This window comes from Microcaecilia unicolor, chromosome 6 (genome assembly GCF_901765095.1).
Source record: "Microcaecilia unicolor chromosome 6, aMicUni1.1, whole genome shotgun sequence".
NCBI classification, from domain to species: domain Eukaryota; kingdom Metazoa; phylum Chordata; class Amphibia; order Gymnophiona; family Siphonopidae; genus Microcaecilia; species Microcaecilia unicolor.
The window spans coordinates 91,261,281-91,279,679 of record NC_044036.1 but is presented as its reverse complement, the minus strand read 5'-3'; the positions used below and the strand labels follow the sequence as shown (position 1 = coordinate 91,279,679).

Below are 18,399 nucleotides of genomic sequence, written 5' to 3'. Positions count from 1 at the left end.
GATTCTGTATGTGTTCTCACGTTTTGCACACATTTTTTTTTTTGCATATAATTTGTTTTACTTAGACAAGCGTTAGGAAACTGTGCACCGACTTCTAACCTAGAGCTTCAACTTGCTATACAGAACAGAGTCAGACCCCAAGTTGTAATCAACCCACGCCCACCACTGACTTCCCAGAGGCAAGGGTGAGCTCAATCTAACACGTGCTTTCGCAAGGACTTTTAATAGACAGGAGTGGAAGTGAGCCAATTAGATTAATCTCTGTTTCCACTCCCCCGCCCAGCCGTCAACTGTAGTACACTCAAAACAAAGCAACGAAAACTTTGAGCTGCTGCTTCCCATGTTGTTGTTTATTGCTGGTAGCATGCATTTCATTGTAACCGGCCACACATAGTTGACCACCTTCTAACCGGCCACATGTAGGCGTCTGCCTTCCCACCGGATACATGTAGCCGCTTGGTAAAAGGCAGTCAGATACATGCGGCCAATAGGTGGTCAGACGTGTGTCCGTGTCCGGTTACTACCAACAATAAAGACGGCAACAATTTGTCTGTTGAGTGTACTAAAGATGATGACGGCTGCGTTGGGGCATGGAAACAGAGATTAACCTAATTGGTTTCAACGTGTTCACGTCACTTGGACTCCTGTCTTTCGTCGGCAGCTCACCCCAGTGGGAGGGTCTGGTTTTGCCGATCTTACCTCCGCCCTCGGAGGACCGGCCTTAGTGGACGCTCTATCTTCGTTTTGTAGTACTTCGTGGTTATGATGGCGGCGGCCTCTGCTGTGGAGGGGGCGCGGAGCCGCTGGAGGGAGAGCTCGTGAGAGCGAGAAGGAACTGTTACTGCAGTTGACGGAACGAGAGAAGGCGAACAGCAGCTTCGGGCACCGGGCTCAGCCAGCTTCCGCGGTGGCGCTGAGGGAGGAATGTAAGAGGCGGGCAGGCAGTGTAGGGGAGGCCGGGGATGGGCCAGCAGGTGGGCCGTGTCGGAGGAGAGGCTGCGGCTGGGGTGCAGCAACAGCAGCCTCGGGGCAGCCGCGGGAACAGTGCAGCAGGGAGACCCAGCGCCGCCGGCCGTAGGAAGGACGCCGCGGGCAGAGCTGCCGAGGCTGGCTTCAATATCTTCACGCAGCATGGTAAGGAGAGGTGGAGTGGCTGTTGCCTACCTTGTATAATAGGGGCACGGGGAGAGGTGAGAAACAAGCAGCCAGTCTCGTGGGGGGGGGGAGATTGGTAGTACAGAAGCCAAGGGAACTTTGGGCTCTGAAGGGGTGCAGCTCCTTTTACGGTCGGCGTGAAGCATCCCTGTTGTATCTGATTTCCTACTTCACGTCTTTCCAGTCCAAAGACAGAGAGAACCTCACTGTGCCAGTGATTTAAAAAGACGAATTCTCTGGGCTGCTTTATTGTTTTATAGTACCCTAGTCCCGTACTTTTACTAATACCCCCTAAAAACAAAAAAACCTGTAAGATGGTGGTACTTTTTTTTTTTTTTGGATTCCTGTTTTCAGTTAGTTGACATTGGTTACAGATCCGAGTTTGAGCTGGCATATCTTTCTCTGCCTTTTGGAGGATGTGAAGGTGAATGTCAAGATTCTGAAAATGAAAAAGTAGGCAGCTGGGAATGATCCTAATTCATGCTTAACTCATTTGTGCTACATTATTTTTATATAAAGACAGTGTCAGTTTAGCCCCGTAAGGCATATTTTGGTGGAGTCACTACACTCAACCTCTCTTTCAAGTCACTTTGGCTCCCAATTTGTTTCTGTGTATAGTTGAAACTCCATTTGTTGACTTGAAAGTGAATTCATTCTGCAGTCCTTCAGTATCTTTCCTCTCTTTATCTCTCCCTGCACCCCTCCTGGGAACACCATCAGGTAAGTTTATTCTTATCTGTGCCCTTTTCTTCCACTGAGTATGCCAGACTCCATTCCATACATCTTGCTGTGCCATATGCCTGGAATCAAGGAAGTTTGATTAACAGGAGACTGTGTGTTGTCACAAGGCTGAAGCCATGTCACCCAAGGGGATTTTCATTCTCCCCAATGCATCTGCCACTTCCATCTTAGTACGCCCAAAACAGTGTAATTGATATGACAACAAGTTCCACTTACTGGCTTCAGACCAGATAATGGGCCAAGCAGTTCCTGCTGTCTCCTGTTAATCAAACCTCCTTGCCTGGGATAGACTTTTTGAGTCAGTGTATAATTTTCTGTCTTTGGCCCTGTTCAATCCAGGGTAATAGTACACCTTTTTGAGGCTGCTTTTTTTTTGTTGTTACATTTGTACCCCGCGCTTTCCCACTCATGGCAGGCTCAATGTGGCTTACATGGGGCAATGGAGGGTTAAGTGACTTGCCCAGAGTCGCAAGGAGCTGCCTGAAGTGGGAATTGAACTCAGTTCCCCAGGACCAAAGCCCACCACCCTAACCACTAGGCCACTCCTCCACTCCACCTTTTAACTGTTATTCCCCTGCTCAATACCCATCTTCTCTCTATATATAAAAGGCAACCCCAACGTTCTGAAGCCTCCACGGAAGTTGAGGCGCCCGAGATATCCGGTGTGCACTGGAGTGTCTGCACCGCCCTCGCGTCAAAACGTCATGACGTCGAGGGCGGAGCTATGACACTCCACGAGGGCCGAAACGGAAATGCCACAGGCCGCGAACAAGGCAAGTAGCTCGGAGGGACGGAGGGAGGGGGCCCCTTGCTAGCACCCGTTTCATTCCACTCAGAAACGGGCATTTTTTCCTAGTGTTTTAATAATTCCTGTAATGAGTGTAACTTCCTAATGCCTTATTTATCCTGTTGACTGTCTTGAATAGGTTAAGTTCTGTTGAGCAGGGAGTTTGTGTTTAGCACCGCATACATCTAGAAAAGTGCTATAGAAATTAGTAGTAGCAGTTGAGGGGAGGGCAGGATCAGTGAAACGGGAGAATATCCACAACAATATTTGGGGGGTGGGAGCCTTGGCAAAGCTGAATGTTACTAAGACTGGACTTTAATGCCTGACATTAGCTAAGTGCACACTTTTGTTTCTCCATTAGCCCCACTGTGTCTAATGTTCCTCAGGATCAGAATTCAGGGTACTATTTACCATGGGGCCTTATAGTAAAATAGTACATGATGGCAGATAAAGACCTGAACAGTCCATACAGTCTGCCCAACAAGATAAACTCATTTGAAATATTTGTTTTTTTGTTGTTGTAATAATGGCCCTTACAGTAAATAACTTGTGGTAAATGACCCCATCAATTAGCAGGAATCACCTTGTGAACTTGGTTAGAACAGTCACTAATGGTATCTGAAACAGCAGGGGCCAGTGATTGTAGTTTAGTGATCATGTCTTCATTGGTGGGAACATTCCATGGGGAATAACGTGTTAGCCTGCTTTGCAGAAAAATTGAACAGTGCCGGAATACAAGGTAATTTGCAAAGTTCTTGTTTTGATGAACAAAAGCTTATCTCTATGTTGTTGAGCTGCAAACATCTCATCTTTTACCTGAAGTTATGATGTGGCCTTTTCACAGTGGGGAAAATGGAATAGTGTTCAGTGACAAATGTTCTTGGTGGAATCCCAACAATAGGTAACTTGTTCTCAAAGCTTAATGCAACACGTTTTTCTCTTTATTAGTTACTGTGGAAATTACAGGGATAGAACACTTTTTTTTATTTTTTTTCATGATCTATTCTTGATGCATTCACACTAGTACTGTATGTTGAATTGTGCTCTTTCAGGTTGTGGTTGAGAACATAGGTGCCGAGTTTTCAAAATGATTGTGGTTGCTAAACACAGCACAAGTTTTACCTGCTTGACAAAAGAGCGTGCTCAATACCTGCTGTGCCTACAGAGCTGGCACCTGTGGTTGAGGACAGACTAAAAACAGGTGGACAGATATTATTTGCTTAGGAACTTGATTCTCCTCAAGGGCTGAATTTTACTTCTTCTTTTCATGTAATGAACAATTCCATTGTTAATGGTGTTCTGCTTCCCTGTTTTGTGATTTTTGGTTCTCTTTTTTAGTGTGCCATTTAAAAAGTTTAATTGGGATTGTGACCGATTATCTTGGTGAAATAAATTCAGATGAACTAGCAGTACTTGTAGCATAACCTGTTTATCCTGAGTGATGTTTTGTATTAGTATGTGAGGCAAGGATGAGTTTTGATAAACAATAGCACTTTCAGCAAGGGTGAGGGAGTGGCAGTACACCTAGCTGAAGGAGCTTTGTGTTCTCAGACCAGGTACTGAAGCTGTGGAAAGGGTAGAATGGGCCTCAGGCAAGAGAAATAGTATAAATGCAGAGCATTATGTGGCCTAGAGGATGCCAAAGCTTAATGTTAAAAACTAAACTCATGCTAGTTGTTCTAGTATAAATACTCAATTTGGAGAGTAAGAAAGAGATATAAATATCGCCCCTATAATAGGTAATTTGAGCTTATTTCAGGGGCCTTTTATACCCACCTGTTCATCTGTCCAGGTTTGCTAATGGGCCAGGAAATCTTATGCAATGCTTCTGCTTTAGGTTCAGACTGGAGGACGTACCAAATACCAAGCAATGCAGTCAGAGACTAAGAAAATGAGGCAGAAAGATACCGTATTGGGTGCCAGAGGCTTGATGAAAAGGAATTTTAAAGTACACGTTGATAATTTGCCTATACATGTTACATTTTATGAACTCCAAAAGGAAGGGGAGAGTGTATTTTGGATGTAGTTCTTGTTTTTTTTGGTTGTAGCTGAAGGTGAGTTACATTCAAGTGGAGTAGGAATTGTCCTATTACAGAGGGCTTAGAACTTGTGTCTGAGACAATGGAGAGTAAAGTGACTTGCTTAAGATCAGAAGGAACTAAAGTGGGATTTGAACAGGGTTAGCCTGGTTCTTGGCCAGCTGCTCTAACCACTAGGTACTCCTTTACTCTGCCACTCATCTTGGCACAATGCAAGTACAAGTATTTGAGAGTCCAAGATCAAACTCCACATACCCTGGCTTTGGAGTGAAGTTTGTTACTGTCATGTGCAAAACTAACCTATTTGAAGATGGTGCTTGATGATGTGCTCTTTGCATATTATATCTTTTGAACTCCAGAAGGAGGTTCTGTTTTTGAACAATACAAGTATATAGTAATGAATTTGAGAGACTGTGAATCTTCAATATACCCTAGCATAGGAGTGAACTTCATAAACAAAATTAACCCATTTGGAGACATTACCCTGTGTGGACAGCCAAAGTGGCTGTGGTACCATCAGAAATCAGGAGGCTATTTAATTCCATTAATTTTGATAACCCTTTGCCAGTAATTTAAGATTAATTTGGATAAAATAGTGTGGCTACCTTATGAGTTCATTGGAATATGTGGGAATAAAGTTCAAAATATACTTAGAAATATCAAAATGACAGCAGATAAAGACCACACAGTCTGTTTGGTTTACCCATCTATATCAACTACTAAGCTTTATAATCCCCTCTTCCTTAGAGATCCTCTGTGCTTGTCCCATTCGTTCTTGAATTCAGATTCCATCCTCATTTCTACCACTCACACTGGCAAACACTTCATATGTTCACCACCCTTTCCATAATTATGTTCTTAGATTACTCCTGAGTTTCTCTTAGTGCTTTTCTTATGCCCTTTCATTTCAGAATTTCCTTTCAATTAAGAAGCATGCTTCCTCTGCATTTATATCATGGAGGTATCTCCCTTCTTCCACAGTATGTATATTGAGATCTTTAAGTGCACTGATCACTGATTGTTTTAGTAGCTGTCTTCTGCATTTCTCCATCCTGTTTGTCCTTGTGAAGATGCGGTTTCCAGAACTGCACACAATGCTCCAAATAAGGTCTCACTGGAGATTTATACAGAAGAGCTACCTCATTTCTTTTCCTATACAATTGAACATTCTTTTAGTTCTTGACATCACTTTTTCTATGTTTGATCACCTTAAGATTGGCATACAATCAGCCCCACATACCACTCTTTTATTTTCATGCACTGAAGTACCTTGCCCCATACTGTGCTCTTTCCTTGGATTTTTCCAGTCCAAATACTCTGCATTTTTAGCATTAAATCTTAGCTTTTGTACTCTAGACCATTCCTCCACCTTTGCTAGATCCCTCCTTTATATTATCTACATCTGTGTTTCCCAAACCTGCCTTGAACAAACTCCATCCAGTCAGGTGTTCAGGATATCTGAAATTAATATTCATGAGTTAGATTTGCATGCAGTGGAAGCAGTGCATACAGTTATAACTGATGAATATTAATTGCAAATATCCTGAACACCTGACTGGCTGGGGTTTTCTCCAGGACAGGTTTTAGAACCAATGATACATCTTCCAGGGTATCCTTGTTGGAGATTTTGAGAAGCAGATGGCCTGACTAAAATTTGAAAGGAAATTTGAAACATGAGAACTCTGTTGAGTGTGTCTTGGATGAGTGTGTGTATGGATGAAAAGTTGACTACAATGTTGGGATCAGGTTGATATTTGGAATGCACACTTAGAAATGACTTTAGAAAAAGAGCTCCACCAAAGAAGCTCTACATACAAATGCTACCCATGCTTCTTTTTAAGCATCATGGATATAAACTTAAAATAAAATGGTAGAAATATCGCTTAGATGAAGAGATCCTCAACTGTAGGAAACATACTGTATGGCAATGTACTGCCAGGCCTTAACAGTAATTAGCCAAAAACAGTATTTTGTTCAATGCATTAAACAGGCTTCAAATTCAACCAAGCATCTATTAAAAATAGCAAGTAGTCAACAGAACCAGCCTTCCCAGCCACAACTAACTAGCAAAAAGCCTTGCTGACATTTAAGTACATCTAGTGCTCACCCGGTGTTTTAGCAGTGTTTCCATCATTTACTCGCCACTGAGGTAAGACTAACCAGCCTTTTAGTTGCCAGCCTTCTCTTCACTTCTGCTATTTTATAGGACTAAATAGATTTCTTCACTAGGAATTGGAAGGTAACAACAGTCCTTTCATTAGGTTAGGAAAATGAGAAGGTCAAAGCAAATATTACCTGAAAATACAACTGAATCATTGATTAAAGGGTAGTGGGATAGAAGAGCAGATGTGATAGTGATGATTCTGCCACCTCTTGTCACCGTCTTAGGTCTAGTAGTTATACAAAAACAAAACCAGTTTCTGTTAAAGACTTGATTCATTATGAGGTATCATCTTATTCTGCTTATGTAGCACCCTTTCCTGTTTTCTTGTCACACCAGTTTTAATAGAATGTGATTAATTTGTAGGTTCAGGCAACATTTTAATTTGTCTTGCTGAAGAGTGTTAGCTCCCCGAAAGCTAGAGAACAGTGTTATATTAGTCCAATTAAAAGGTATCCTCTTATACTTTTGGTTTATTGACCTTTATTTTTATGCTAAGAACAATTTGCAGTTGGTCAAATATGAAAGAGGGTGAAATGAAATTTTATTTTAGATCATTTATACCCCGCTTTTTGCCACGTAAAGCAGCCCCAAAGCGGCTTACAATAAACTAATGAAAACAATTGCAGTGACAGTTGAAGGCAGAAGGGGAGGGAAGATAAATACATTATTTAAACAAACAAACAGGCAGGGAAAAGAAATCAAAAAGAAGAGAAAGTAGAGAGTAATGAGTCCAGAATCAGGTGTCAGTTGAATCAGATCTTGACTCCCCGAGACACAGTAAATCAGATCTTGCGACCAGGAGGAAACAGGGCCCCGTCAACAAGCAGCACTCTCCAGACACAAAGCAGCCGCAGAGGAGAAGACCAGCAACCAACATCACCAAAGACGACCACGCCAGGCCAGCTCAAAGCTGAAAAGGCCACAGGATAAAAATGTTCCCATCACGGCTGGGAGCCGTCCTCCAACATCTCCTATCAGGCGAAGAAAGAAGGCGGAGTTGATGCAGTGCAGGAGGCAGTCTCATGCTACGAATGATCAAGAAGCTTGTCAGCAGGAAAGAGCTCTTCAGCTGTTGGTGCATTGAATAGGAGGCATTACAGGTTGGGCGAAATGAAGAGTCCCGGGTAACCGACTGAATCGCGGGATACCGGAGGCAATCGGAAGCCAGGCGGCCCTCAGCTGAGCATCGACGCCGGGAGAGATTGCGTCCGACCACTGAAGTGTATGGGCAGGCCTCAAGTAGTCGGCAGTTGGTCTGCGGAAACGACGGTGACGAGCAGGTCAGACTGGACAGTCAACTGCCTAACATGTTCCTCACGACACACTGGATCAAAATAAAAACAGACCCAGGGAAAAACCAGCAGAGTCGCTACCAGATGCCGGTTCAATACTCGAGAACCCCTGGAGCTAACGAATCCCTGTTCAACTATGCGGCGGCCATTTTAACTCATATTTGTTCATAGGCTGCTTACGTTATCTCTTTAGCTCTGTAATAATGTTTTTATGCTACACTAAATGTGTTCTCTTGTAACTTTTACTCCTGGGGGACGTTCTGTACAAAATATTTAAAAATTCTTTGCACATTGCGTTAAAATTTTAGTTATTGTATATGTAAGTTTTGGTATAGAAATCCCCCCCCCCCCCCCCCCCCAAAAAAAAAAGTCTGGCACCTCCTCTGCTTTCTTCTGCCTTAAGCTCAATCCTCCAACCAAAAATGGCAGGTGAGTACTTCTACAGCACCAAACAAGCAATCCAGAGAGTGAAAGAAGAGCGGTCCAAGAACTGTCAGTCCAATATCGTGAACATAAAAGTTTATTCTCCAAGAAAAGTAACATATGCCATCCAGACCCAACAGGGGCCATGTTTAGGAAGTGTGCCTTCTTCAGGGGGTCACAAATGCATAAAAATAAAAATACAGCCAAAAAGTATATAAATTGACACTGTAAAAAGATATTACACAGTGAAAAAGAATACATGTGAATATGTAGTATGCCAACAGTGACTGAACCTTAACAGTGATAATGTGACTAAAACAGATACATATACACAAACATATGTCAATGTATAAAATGTGCAGTTGTGAATATCCAGAGTTACATACATGGTGCTGACAAAAAGCAGTGAAAATAAAAGAAAATTAACAAGAAGGATAAACAGAAACATAGACCTAAAGTAGCTGAATTAGATAGTCATAAACAAGTACCTTATTGGAATACAAAAAACAGGCTGCCAATTCAACCAAGCAGCTGTTTAGTATAGTAAACAGCCTACTGCAGCCCCCACAACAAAACCAGCCTGCCCTGTCTAAACTGAACTGCAATGATGCTGCATACTTTGCCAACAAAATTAAGTCTGCACCAGGATTTACAGGCAATCCCACCCAGTGCCCAACCAGTCAACCAGGGGTGCACAAACTCGCCCCCTCCTAACAGAGACAGATGGAACACGTTTAACCTAATGACAGAGGAGAGCCTTGACAAAATCCTAAGAGACCTTTGACCAACTACCTGCTCCCTCAATCTATGCCCATCAAAGATAGTGCAGCAGGCAAGTATGGGCCTTATAGAAGGCGCCACAAAAATTGTGAACACCTCTTTCTAATGGGCGACTACCAACAACATTAAAAAGGGCAGTGGTTTGCCCTCTGCTGAAGAAAAACAACCTTGACCAGGATAAACTTGAAAGTTACAGGCCAGTATCCAACATCCCGTTTCTAGGGAAACTCATAGAACAAACAGTCTGTGTTCAACTTAATGTATGGCTAGAAAAGAGTAACTGGCTAGATCCATGTTAATCTGGATTCAGACCTGGTTATGGAACAGAAACGGTCCTCGTATCCCTGCTAGATGATCTTCACAGAAAACGAGACAAGGGATTTGCCTCAATGTTAGTAGTACTAGATTTCTCAGCAGCTTTTGACACTGGATCTTGATATCTTGCTAGCACGACTGACAGAAACAGGTATCAATGGAACAGTACTTGCCTGGTTCAGATCCTATCTATCAGACAGGCAACAATCCATAATGATTGGCAGTAACTCATCACCACCATGGACACTGACCTGCGGGGGTACCACAAGGATTGATACTGTCACCTATTCTGTTCAATATCTACCTCAAGCCAGTAGTTGAGCTGATTCGGTCAATGGACACTCAGTTCTTCATCTATGCGAATGATGTGCAGCTACTCATACCCATTGAACCTGACTTACCTACAGCCTTGAATAAACTGATCACTTGTCTAACATCAATTCAAGAATGGGCTAAACACAACAAACTTTGCCTGAACCCAAGTAAAACCGAGCTTCTTTGGGTCCCTAACACAAGTGGATACATACCTGACATCAAAATCCCTTTTGGGAAGTATGAACTCCCCCTCAAATCACAAGTCAGGAACCTTGGAATACAGTTGGACTCAACACTTACTCTGATTCCCCAAATTCAAGCAACCTTCAAGAGCTGCTTCTATTTGTGACAGCTACGCTGCCTCTCTCCTTACATCGAGAAGGTAAATCTTATCCCAGTTGTGCATGCCATGGTAGCATCAAGACTGGATTACTGCAATGCACTATACAGTGGTCTGACTACAAAGGACCTGCACCAGCTCCAGTTGATTCAGAATGCAGCAGCAAGACTCCGAGAAGGTTGCAAGCGACGTGACCACATCACACCATTTTTGCAAAAACTTCATTGGCTACCAGTACAATACAGGGCTAAATTTAAAACTCTGTCTGATCTTCAAGGCCCTGAAAGGAAATGGCCCCGAGTTTCTGAAGAATAGGATGATCCTCCACACACCGCCAAGAACACTAAGGTCCTCCCAAGGACTTAAACTAACTACACCCTCTCCAAAAGATATTACACGATGTGATACCCGCAAGCGAGCCTTCTCTGGAGTAACCCCCACACTCTGGAATGCATTGCCTGAAAGGCTCCGCTTAACACAAGACTACCTTTACTTCAGGAAGCAGGTGAAAGCTTGGCTCTTCAACCAAGCCTTTAAAGGAAGAAATAACTAACTTGTTAGTCTCACTCACACACACAAGGATTGACTTGGGCTGCACATACTGCAGCGGGACATGTTTATCCACTCCTACCCTAGCTGAGATAATATTTAACCATCTCTCTGACCTCACGTGCAACTTTCATCAAATCAATCACCTTACTTTCTAATTTTTCCTACTTTCTTACTCATCTATATCTTACAACTTTGCCTTACCCCTCACTACCAATTATAATATTCTAGTACATATTGTGTTGTCATTGCAAGTAGGATGCCATGCCATACTTTGTATTCGAATATTTTTACTGCTCTAATTGCCTACTGCTCATGTTTGATCTATTCTTACTGTATACCGCCTTGAGTGAATTCCTTCAAAAAGGCGGTAAATAAATCCTAATAAATTATGGAGAATAACCTGGATAAAAATACAAAAGATAACAAAATTACAAAAAAAACCACTAAGCACTGGACATGTTGCCCCTGTGTAATTAAGAGGTGAAATGATGAAAGACAATAGCATACTTACCCAAGTGTATATATTAAGAGAATCCAGAGAAAAGCTTATGAGAGAGACTGAGATCAAAGAAGAGAAAAATAGAAACATCAAACAAAACGCTGTTATGTAAATATCCTTGGAAATCAAATTTAAAAAAAACACTAAATTTATATGAAAAACTGACTCATAGGGAGTGATTACAAAAAAAAAAAAAAAGCAAGCCTGAAATGGATGCTTATGCACCCAGAAAAAAGGCGCTGAGGGCCAGATTCTATATAAGGCGCCCAAAAAATCCGCTTGGTAAACATTTCTGCCTAAGCGTATTCTAGATGTGTTGCCTAGATTTAGGCATGGTATATATAATACGCTTACCATACCCTTGCCATAGTGGGACCGACCAAAGGTCCATCGAGCCCAGCATCTGCCTCCAACAATGGCCAATCCAGGCAACAAGTACCCGGCAAGATCCCAAAATAGTATAATACATTTTATGCTGCTTATCCTATAATTACACAACTCAAAACAGACAAAACAAATTTACTGCAACAAGGATATGTTGACTATTGAAGGTGTCTCATATCGTCACAAAAACCTGTTTATACCATCTTGCTTTTCAGCTCACAAGCATGTGACAGTTTGTAATCATAGACCACCTCCAGCCAACCAATAGTGCACAGTGTCTGTCTCTTGTAGAAGCCTGAGTATCGAAGTATCTATCTGTTTATTCATTCAAGTATTTGTACCCAGGCTAAAAAATATATTTGTGCACTACTGTTCAAAAAGCAGTTGACCGCGAAACAGGGTCCTGTCGGGCTTACAGCGATACCGGAGATGTTAAGTACGCTGATACATTGAACCTTTGAAATATGATAAGCTCCAGCCCAAGAAGACGGCTTATACTGCTCAGAGCTATCAAGTTAAGTTGATTTTTTGCATTATTTGACAATTTATTGCAATAGTGTTTAATTTTTGAACAGTAGTGCACAAATCATCTGTTTGTCCTGTTGGCAGGTCCTCGTAAGGGTCTGCAGGCTGCTAAGCCTCCAGTGGCAAGATGGGTCAAGGAAGTCATTGCCGCGGCTTATGTGGCCGCGGGGAAGGTGCCGCCTATCCAGCTGAAGGCTCACTCCACTACAGCTCAGGCGGCCTCGATGGCAGAGGCCGGGTCCGTCTCCTTGGAAGAGATATGCAAGGCGGCAACTTGGGCATCGGCCCATACATTCTCCAAGCATTACCGCTTGACTGTGGCGGCACGGGCGGAGGCCCGGTGTGGAGCTTCAGTGTTGAGTTCAGGGATTTCTATGTCCCGCCCTGGGTGAGTACTGCTTCGGTACATCCCACCAGTCTATGGATTGATCAGCTTGATGATATGGAAGGTAAAATTATGTATAATCATACCTGATAATTTTCTTTCCATTAATCATAGCTGATCAATCCATAGCCCCGCCCAGATATCTGTATGGTTTCTATTCTGGTTGCATTTCAGGTTCAAGTTTAGTCTTCAGTTACTTCAGGAAGACTTCGGGTTCAAGTTTTTTCACTTGGATTCTTCAAGAGTTGAGACGAGTTTGTGTTACAGTGAGCTGCTGCATTCCTCTCCCCTCCGTTTTACGGGGCTGGATTGAGACATAAATTCTGCCGGCACTCCCTCCCGCTTCGTGCGGTTGTAGGGCAGTTTTGTACCCCTCCCGCTTCGGCGGTGCTAGGGTCAGTCAGCTCCTCCCGCGGTTGCGGTTGCAGGATAAGCCAGATCCCCCCGCATCGGCGGGTGTGGTGTCCCTCCCCCGCTCCACGGGGATGAGCTGGACGGATTCCCCTCCCCCACTTGTGTGGGGATGAGCTGGGTTAATTCCCCTCCCCCACTTGTGTGGGGATGAGCTGGGTTAATTCCCCTCCCCCGTTTCGGCGGTGGTGAGCTGGGCAGAGTGTCCCTTTGTGGGTGTAATTCTCTAAGTGCTGAGTCCTGCAGATGGAGCTTTGATATCGACATACTGAGGAGTTTCCGGCAGCACATGACCACATATAGGGAGGCAAAAGTTTGCTCTCTATCTCCACCTGCTGGTAGATGGACACAACCCACCAGTCTATGGATTGATCAGCTATGATTAATGGAAAGAAAATTATCAGGTATGATTATACATAATTTTACCTTACATGGTATGTGATGCTTTATACCCAAGTTTGATTTGTCCTTACCAAAGTTTTTTTTGTGTCATACTGAGCTCCCAGTGTATCCCATCCGGCCCTATAGCTTTGTCCACCTTCAGATTCTCAAGCTGTTTATAAACTTTCTTCCGTAAACGGCGCAGTATCCACTCCATTCCCAGATGTTCCCTTGGCAGCCAACCGTAGTCTTTCTCCAAGATTTTCCTCTGCACAGACGAGCAATAACTGTTTAGCACGTTCGCTTTATCTTCATCACTCTCCACATAGCCATTCTCATTATCTTTCAGCCTCGCAATTCCATTCATATCTTTTCTCCTTTCTCCAATATATCTAACTTAATACATTTCTTGATTAGCTTTCGAAGGTTGCCCTTCTTCATCAGATCGGAAATAAGCAAATGTTGGTAGATGACAGTATATATAAGTGAAACATCAAAGCATTTCAGTGACAGTCTAACAGGATGGAGGTGGATAGGTGAGAGACAGGAAGAGTCGGGTGGATGAGGATGACAAAGCAGTACAATTTTATGGTTTATAATGGGCTTGAAAACCCCAGATCTTTAAGTCCTGTCTGGTGGGTGTCAAAATATTTAATCATTCTGACTTCAAAGGTCTTACATGCCTGTATTGTTTTAAAGTTCCCTTTCAGGATTTTTACTATGAAATCACTGGTACAGTGTTCTGGTTTTGTAAAGTGCTGCCCCACAGGCGTGACAAAACAACAAACTGGACAACTACATAGAAAGCTTCAGACATAGGGTAAAATCACAACTTTCCAGCAAACAAAAGAAAATTCTGTACAATCTTACTCCACCAGAAAGAGCGGCCATAAGAACTCTACAAACTAACCATCGCATTATCATCAAACCCGCAGACAAAGGAGGCTAAGTGGTGATTATGGACACAAAAAAATACATTGAAGAAGGACACAGACAGCTCTCAGACAATACATACTACAGGAAACTAACTGAGGATCCCACACAGGATTATACAAAGCAGCTGCAAGACCTGATCAGAACATTTCCTAAACAAGTACAGCCATATCTGAAGAAACTCATACCAAACCAGCCTTCTGTGGGCACATTCTACATGCTACCCAAAATCCACAAACCTGGAAACCCTGGCAGACCAATCATATTGGGTATTGGCACACTCACGGAGGAAATATTTGGACTCATAGAGGGGATTCTGAAACCTCTCGTGCACAAAACAAACAGCTTCATACAAGACACCACAGACTTTCTGAATAAATTGAAAAATATCCAGCAATTACCACCAAGTACCCTTCTGGTCACGATGGATGTAGAATCACTATATATCAACATTCCCCATGCAGATGGCATAGCTGCATGTGAGAAACTCCTAAAAACATCCACACTGGACCATCAATACTCACCAGAAACCTACTACTACTTATCATTTCTAGAGAGCTACTAGACGTATGCAGCGCTGTACACTTGAACATGAAGAGACAGTCCCTGCTCGACAGAGCTTACAATCTAATTAGGACAGACAATCTAATTAGGACAGACAAACTGGACAAACAAGAGATAAGGGAATATTAAAGTGAGGATGATAAAATAATGGTATCCGAGTGCATCCAGAGGAGGAGTGGCGAGTCCAACATGAACTCTATCAACGGCACTCCCACACTTTCACTGTTTTGATCTACACTTCCAGTGACCACATATGGTGCAGTCGTGGAAATCCAAAGAGGTAACAAAGTGTTCATGCGCATTGAGTGTCTTCATGCATCGCTTGTTTTTGTAGTCTCACAAACGGAGGGTCTTGTCATCAGCACAACTCAAAATAAATTTGCCTCAGGATGGAACCATTACAAAACCATTACAAAATTAATCCAGTTTATTTTAACTCATAACTATTTCCGCTTTAACAATGATATCTATCTACAAATAATGGGCACTGCGATGGGCACCAGGACAGTACCCCAATATGCCAACCTCTTTATGGCTGAGCTGGAAGAGACATTTTTGAATACATACCAGACCAAACCCCTAAAATACCGGTACATCAATGACATTTTTATGATTTGGACTGAGGGGGAAGAAACTCTGAAACAATTTTACAATTCCTTCAATACATATCATCCTACAAAATTTTTTGGACACTACAGCCTCAATCAGCTATGGCTATATACAAACATCCATATACAAGAAACCCACAGACAAATGCAGCTACCTCCACAACTCCAGCTTCCACCCTTCATATACAAAAACGTCCATTATTTACAGCCAAGCCACAAGATACCACTGTATCTGCACTGACCCGGGGGACAGAGACAGACACCTTGAAATCCTGACTGAATCCTTCGAACAGAAAGGCTGCAACCCCAAAATAATCTCCAAGAATATTGCCTCCTCCCTCAAAACACCCAGAGAAAATCTGCTACAGTACAAAGAAAAAAAAGTCACAGACAGAATCCCCCTTATAGTGACGTACAACCCAGAGCTGGAAAAATTAAGAAAAATCATAAAAGATCTGCAGCCTCTACTCAAGGAGGATGAATTACTGAAAGAGAGATTCCCATCCCCACCAGTGCTGGCCTTCCGACAGCCACCCAACTTAAAACACAAGCTAATTAGAAGTAAGCTCCCAACACACACTCAAAAAGAAAAGAATGGCACATATCCTTGCAATATATCCAGCTGCAAACTATGCCTAAACATTTCACAGGACCCCACGGTAATTCACAAAAGAAAAATATTCAACATTAAAAAATCTTTCACGTGCTCATCTTCCAGTGTGGTATATATCATTCAGTGTAAAAAATGCAATGAAGGCTGCTACATTGGAGAAACAAGTCAGATGCTAAAGAAGAGATTTAATTTACATAGACACCATATGAAAAATGCTAGTACCAATAAAGATGTCACGCCTGTGGGGCAGCACTTTACAAAACCAGAACAATGTACCAGTGATTTCATGGTAAGAATCCTGAAAGGGAACTTTAAAACAATACAGGAACGTAAGACCTTTGAAGTCAGAATGATTAAATATTTTGACACCAACCAGACAGGACTTAACAAAGATCTGGGGTTTTCTAGCTCATTATAAACCATAAAATTTTACTGCTTTGTCACCCTCCTGTCTCCATTCATATCTCCTTGTCTCTCATCCACCCGACTCTTCCTGTCTCTCACCTATCCACCCCCATCCGGTTAGATTGTCACTAAAATGCTTTGATATTACACTTATATATACTGTCATCTACAGTTTGCTTATTTCCGATCTGACGAAGAAGGGGAACCTTTGAAAGCTAATCAAGAAATGTATTAAGTCTTTGAAAACTAATCAAGAAATGTATTATGTCCAATAAAAAAGGTATCATCTTATTTTCTTTTCCTTGTTTTATTTCGATTGATTACCTTTAAAAGTGGACTAACACGGCTACCACACCTTTCTATCCAATATATCTGAAAAGGTCTTGTCACCTCTCTTTACATCTTTGGTTTGAAGTGTTCCTGAATTAGTAAATTTTGAAGCCTGCGGTGAATCTTTGACTTCAGGGTATGTGGTGAATGCTTCAGGGTATGTAGAGAGTGCAGATGTGACCAAGAAGTTGAAAATTCACTTTGCTTATACTTTTATACTGTGATTTTTAGACACATACATGAGACACTTTTAGAAGAATTAAATGTAGTGACTGACATTTGGACTGTAAATGACACAGATGGTGACAATGTCACCAGGAAATAACAGCAGGTGTTTTGTAATTTTAACACTGCTTTTGCGTCAGGAAGGTGGCAGTGAAAACTTATTGGAACTGCCTTATAGAAATAGTTCCTTTTAATAGAATTTGTTTTAAATATTGGAATTTAAAGCTTACTGTTGCTGCTTTCCGAAGGCTAAAAAATGACAATGGGGGAAAAATAAGAAGCTGCAATAGTTAAAAAAAAAAAAACGGGAACTGGACTGAGAAACAAACGTCAGAAGTCTATTGAGCACATATAGTTCCAGGTGGTCAAGGGTCACATCATGTTTTACGGAGGACTCTGTCTATTCAACTGTTCCATCTTTTTACTTAAAGTAGTGTCTTCTGGCATTCAGGGTGGGCAAGAATGGAGATCAAAATGATTAAGGGGATGGAACACCTCATATGAGGAAAGGCTAAAGAGGTTAGGGCTCGGAGAAGAGATGGTTGAGGGGAGACATCCTATATAATCTCACCACCAATGTTCTAAAGTAGCTGCCTGTGTCCGTGGCTCCTGCAGTTGCTGAGCTAGGCTCCGTAGCCAGGCTGCCGTCACTCACAGCTGATTCCCAGGCAGGGGGAGGAGTAGGGAAACACGCTGTTTCCCTACTCCTCCCCTTGCCTGGGAATCAGCTGTCAGTGCGCCGCTCCCTGTAACAGGACAAACGCGGCACCGCAGACAAACCCCCCCCCGCCCTCGGCACATCACCCAAGCCCCTCCCCCGGTGCATAGCAACACCCCCCCCCCCCCCGCCGGGCACATCAACCCCCTCGCCACCCGCAGCTGCAAATGGTAACGCTGTCCGGCCGCTGCTGCTTCTCCTTTTGAGCAGCAGCGACCGCTACAAAAAGAAAAAAACCCCATACATGTTTGTGAACCTGAAGCGCGGCACGGCAGACAGCCATCGGGCATTGGCTGTCGGCTCTGCAGCCGCTCCTCCTCTCGCCTCCACGTCACTGCCCCTGGAGTAAGACCCTGGAGGAGCGCAGCGACGTGAGAGGGGAGAGGAGGAGCTGCTGCAGAGCCGACAGCCAGTGCCTGATGGATGTCTGCCGTGCTGTGCTTCATGTTTAGAAACATTTTTTTTTTCCTTTCTGTAGCGGCCGCTGCTGCTCAACAGGAGAAGCAGCAGCATCC

At 43.0% G+C, this 18,399-nt stretch overlaps 1 protein-coding gene across 1 annotated transcript in view; it reads left to right on the top strand.

The window, feature by feature from the left end:
* The first annotated feature begins 799 nt into the window (after positions 1-799).
* Positions 800-18,399, top strand: part of ABL2 (ABL proto-oncogene 2, non-receptor tyrosine kinase) — a 154,681-nt gene continuing 137,081 nt past the window's right edge. The window contains exon 1 of the mRNA XM_030206553.1: positions 800-1,134. Within this exon, the coding sequence (XP_030062413.1) occupies positions 963-1,134 (172 nt within the window). The 5' untranslated portion in view covers positions 800-962. The remainder of the gene's footprint in view (positions 1,135-18,399) is intronic.